At 40.0% G+C, this 5,430-nt stretch overlaps 1 protein-coding gene across 1 annotated transcript; it reads right to left on the bottom strand.

The window, feature by feature from the left end:
* Positions 1-2,265: 2,265 nt before the first annotated feature.
* Positions 2,266-4,196, bottom strand: id3 (inhibitor of DNA binding 3). The gene is made up of 3 exons (XM_026300764.1): positions 3,775-4,196; positions 3,376-3,449; positions 2,266-2,995 (listed from the first exon to the last, which is right to left on the bottom strand). The coding sequence occupies exons 1-2, from the start codon at positions 4,072-4,074 to the stop codon at positions 3,396-3,398; spliced, it is 354 nt and encodes a 117-aa protein (XP_026156549.1). The 5' UTR covers positions 4,075-4,196; the 3' UTR covers positions 2,266-2,995; positions 3,376-3,395.
* Between the last annotated feature and the right edge of the window lie 1,234 nt (positions 4,197-5,430).

Here is a 5,430-nt window from a genome sequence, read left to right as displayed (position 1 = left end):
TGAGAGAAATAAGCTAACACATCTGACTGCTTATTACACTGGATTGGATAATACTCTATTGTGTGTTGGTGAAGACATTTTCTTTGTAGATTACATCATATTGCAACATTGCAGAGTTGTAGATACTAGAAATAAAAAGAGAATCGTCATAGTGATCTTCACATGATGCAACTTAAATCTGATGATTTCTTCCTCATTCATACGGTGAAACTCATTAGCAGTGTTGCATAATCCACAACTGTGGAAGACTCAGATTTAAACTTTGTTCACATTCTGTCATTCTTTTTTGCTCTGCCTCTGTTTATTACACTGATCTAAAGTAGTTCAGTGCTGCTTTTATTTTTCCTGCTGAAGCAAACAATGGCATGAATGATCCTTTAGGTGTTAAATCCTGGGGAATTCCAGTTTGCGACTAAGAGTTTTAATGCAATGCCTTCGACTTTTCTGGAGGGATTGGGCTTGGACTAGAACCAGTGTTGGGCTAGTAGCAAACAATAAGAATGAGCTATATACATGGTTTTTAAAATATTACAAAAGACATTGCAAGTATAGTATGAAACATATCACACTGGATGCTCAACAGAGGGGCCAACAGAAAACATGCTGCCACTAACAGAAGTGCATTACATTCATACATATGGGACTTTTTCTTTTGACACATGAAAACCTGTTCATTGCATCACATTTTTGATTCAGAGTTGATTGTATGTAGTGCATGGAATCTTTGAATCAAAGTCTAATTGTAGTTTCTTTGTTTTTCATCTAATATTTGTTAATGTATCGTATCAAACAAGCATGAGTTTATGGTCAAAGGGTTGCATTATTATTTCAAAACAGCATTTGACCCGCAGGAGTTCATTCTGACATAAAAAAGAAATGAACTAAGCCTATAGAGTACTTACATGCCGGGGATGCCAGGAGGACGTAGGCTTTTGCATCCTCATTCAATACTCCCATCTTGTGGCGTGGACCGGTAAGCTCTTCTGCTTTAATTTGGCCTCAAGCAGTGTTAGTGGTTCATCTTCTAACTGTTCCTATTGATAAAACAAACAATTAATGACATTGTTTTTCTGGCTATTATATATCATAACAAAATGCTTTATGTAGATAAAATGTCACGACAATGTGTCTAATGTAGTGTATAGGAACTGTTATTGCCTTTGCAAAAGTCATAATGGTCATAACTGAGACAAATGTTTTAAGCGATTGTTTGTAAATGGTATGTTTAGACGGTACCTTGTTCATTCATTTACTTGAGTTGAGGGACAAATGATATTAGTACCTTACAATAATATCTTAAACCAGTGCAACAAACAAAATTAACTACACCTTTGAATTGATCAGTTCAACACTTACAGAATATTAATTTTCTAGAATTATTTTAGAATGAATAAAAAGTGTTCACAAAGGTAGAATTTATTGCAGAGTAATATGGACAAGAACCTTTGTAAAATACTGTACGACTGATGTAGTCCACTAGCCAATGACTCCTTTTTACCACTAGATGGAGTTGCAACCTCATTGTTAAAAGTAAGCTGAACATTACAACTAAGTGAACTTAACACAACATCATGGAGATCCTAGTTGTGTTGTCTTTTTCACTTTGAGAAGACTAATGATAAAAGCCACAAAACCACAAAAAGTCACTTTGTTGCTGATTAACCAGATGAGCAGTGGTCCAGTACTTAACACCCAATCTTCCAAACAAAACCACAAGGTGGAATAGTTTAAGGTTTTCCAACCATCTAAGTACAGTGAGACTTACAGTATTTCCTAAAAAAAACAAAACAAAAAAACACTATACAATTCTTTTCTTTTAGTGTGCTCTAAATGTTGTTATACTCCTACCCATATTAAGGGTCTAGAGAAGTGTTGAATTAGGTAGAGGTGCATTGACAGCATTACAGATGATGCTCTTCAGCTTCCGTTGTCAAACACATTCATACACAGAGTGAGCTGGTGTCATCATGGCTTTCAAGATTTATGAATTGAATGAATGGTTGGCTTGTTGATTTATAACCACGTAACATCCTCCGCTCTACATCATTTAGGAAGTTCATCTGCTTGTAGCTCATTCTTTGGAAAAATAAAAACTCTCACAGGAAACTCCCTTCGTTTGATTTCCAACCACTCAACCTCAAGATTCATCTGAATACATCCTGTTGTATCAGCATTTCATTGTCATCCAAAGTCAAAACGTCATGTCAGCAGCAATCTTCACTTCTGAAGCACATACAGTTCATTTCAAAAATACCATACCTGCCAAACTGTTCCACATCTTTTTTTATTTCATTACATAAGAACATACATACAAAGCAAACCTTATAATAAAGAGTTTATGAAACTCACAGCACGTCTGTAGAAATAACACAATCCCTACAAACATTTACAATTAACTCTAGTATAGAGTTCTGATTATACCTAAGAAAACCCACGCTCCCATTCAGAAAAAAAAAAAAAAAAAAAAACAGATATCCAAACTGACTCACTTTACATACCCACGGCAGATATGTACACATTTGTTCGAAGTAGTAACAGTCTCCAGATCATTAGAAAAAGGATCAGGGGTGAATACTGCAGGAATAAGAGTTCAGCTTGGCTGTGAATTCAACTCACAAAAACTTGGTTTAGAACGCAACATAAAAAGGAAAATAAAACAATGTACCAACTTTTCTACTTCTATCTATAGCCTAGGGAGTCCCAGGTAGGTTGAGGACAGACAAAACTGGTGGCTTTCACTTTCTAATCCTGGCTTCTGCTTTGGTGTGTTGATTTGTCTGTCAGGGGCCAAAGAATGAGTCTGTTTTTTTACTCATGCAGTACTGTTGATTCCCACGCGTCTAGGAAACGCTCCACTTTTTTCTGTCTTTTCTTTCTTTAAACTCTCCACCCTCCTCCTCCTTCTTGTTCTTCTTTTCCCAAATACCTATCCCACCCTTTCTGCCCCTCTTGTCCTCTTGCCCGGAGTGAAGTGGAGACATGTGTTTCCCTGCACCTGCATGGAGAGAAAGGAAAAGAAAAGTTAAGTCAGATCTCTGCTTGTCACCCTCCCTCCTCCCTCCCTCCCTGCAGAGGGGAGCAGACAGACTGGCGCCTAGCATGGAACTTTCATTAACCCCAGGCAGATAGCAATGAATCCGCTACACATTCACTGGCCTGTCTAATTGGCAACCGTGGTGAATGTGGAGGGTAAGGAGACCTTCAGATTCCAGGACATCAATGCCTCCACTATTCTCGCTGCTATTTAAAGTTTTATTTTTAAGAAAGCCTATAGTGAGCTATTATTTTGAAACTCAGAAACAAGAAAGGGATATTTAGAAATACACACATCTGGTATTTCCGCAAGACGATATTCATTACAAAATAAATACGTACCATAATTTGCCATCCTCATCCTAGTGGCACAATCGGCCTTCATCTTTGGAGAATGTGCGAGTAAGGTCGGCAGTCTGAATGGAAAGCAGAAAGAAGAGAATCACTCAGACGCTGGCGAAACGGTTCCCCAACATCACTTACAGAACATTTGCTGAACATCAGCTGCTGCATCACAATAAGGCAAAAATAAAAAGTGTATGCATGAAGATGCCTGGCCGCTTTTAAACCGTATCAAATCCCACAGAACATGCATTTGAACTAACAAATCTAATCTTGTATATAACTATTGAAGTCAATACGCTGCAAGTGCGACAGAAGAAGTGTCGTTAGGTCAGATCAGTATCTTAAGGTGTTGAAGGACAAACATCTGTCCACCCTGCAGCCCACATCTCTCCTCACCTTTATTGACAAAACCATCTCCGGCGTGGCTGTGTCCCCCGCCTCCAGCGCGATCTGCAGGTCGAAGATGTAGTCAATGACATGCTGCAGGATCTCCACCTGGCTGACCGATTGGTTTTGCGGGATGCTCGGCACCAGCTCCTTCAGCTTGGAGTAACAGTCGTTCATGTCGCACAGCGCGCTCACCGACTCCTCCAGACACGAGTGTTTATTCCGGCTGATGGCGAGACTCTGCTCCGAAATACAGCACACGGCCTTGTAGCAGCTCCTCGCCGAGCGGACGGGACTGATGGCTTTCATGATGAAAACAGACGTAATAAAAAAAAAATGACGAGACTCAGTTTGATAGGTGACTATAAGTCAGTGGTGGTTTTCTCCAAGACTTGAGCTCCTATCACTGTCCAGAAACGCCACAGCGCTGTGACAGCGAGCTACACTTTGGTTTTTATAGACTACACGTCTGATGACGCCCCTTTCCTCGCATCCTGCTGTGATTGGCCAGTGTAAAGACCAAGCGCATCCTCATTGGCTGATATCACCTTGTGCAAGGGTTGTAAAGAATGAGGAAATTAGTCTGGGACGCCTGAAGGAGACTGTCAATCAATTAGTTACCTCTTCCAGGTGGTTTTGTTTATCTAAAACAGATAGTAATGTAGGACACACTGCGGAGAAAAAAGCAAATATACTCATAGTTTACAACAAAACAATGACTGAGATTTCACAAATTTCTATTCCACCTTTATATCTATCAATAATTACCCTATGCTTCCAGGCAGTGTAAAGACTAACAAGAGCTTCAGTGGGCATGTCATCATAAAGGTGTTTTATTTGATCAAATATTATTTATTCATGTATGTCTTTAATGAGGTCTGGCTGCTGCTAAAGCCCTAGAAGACATTTCAGCTACAGTGGAAACAACACAAGTAGCCTGTACACTGGGCCTACATATTAATTACAAATACAATTTACATTTCACAGCAGCTCACATCCTTATTGTCAGCAACACTATACCAAAGTATAGTGTTACACAAATACTGAAGCTATGATTTCAGTGTAAAATAGGTAAAAGGTCAGTGCACAGCCAGGTTATATCTATGTCAACTAATTATCAAAAACATGTTATTATAGTGGTCAGTCATGTTATATGGATAATTACATGATTAATGAACTGATCACTGCTTAGACCTGTTTTGGAAGGTTAGATGGATACTCCAGAGGTAACATTTTATGTCTGGAGCTAGGAGAGAACAGCATGTTAAGGGCGAACTTAGTTGTCAAATCGCTTTCTGCAAAAATCTAATCTCCTTTTTTTTCAAAAATAATATTTCAACAATTCCAAATGTTGCTGTCTTTTAGTTTACATCAAAGCACGTCCCGTTCTGCTCCTATTTGGGTCTTATTTTCCCCTTTTCTCACAATCCTGTTTTGTGGAGGAATGCAGGCCTGAGCCAGCTGTGTGTCCTATCCCGGCCCAGCTGTGTTGATCTAACGCGCCAGTCCCAGACATGCTGGCGCCAGCCTCCCGACGTCATCCATTCACCCCGACGCGCACTCCCCTCTTTGGCAGACGGCCCGCCCTCCCCCGTCCAGCACCAGAGGAGAGAGAAGCTGAGGCGCTCAGATATCGGATTGGTTAGCCTGGCCTGTCACTCACGG

Source organism: Mastacembelus armatus, chromosome 22, assembly GCF_900324485.2.
Source record: "Mastacembelus armatus chromosome 22, fMasArm1.2, whole genome shotgun sequence".
In the NCBI taxonomy this organism is placed as follows: Eukaryota; Metazoa; Chordata; class Actinopteri; order Synbranchiformes; family Mastacembelidae; genus Mastacembelus; species Mastacembelus armatus.
Note: the sequence above shows the minus strand (reverse complement) of the source record. Positions and strands in the feature narration are given on the sequence as shown.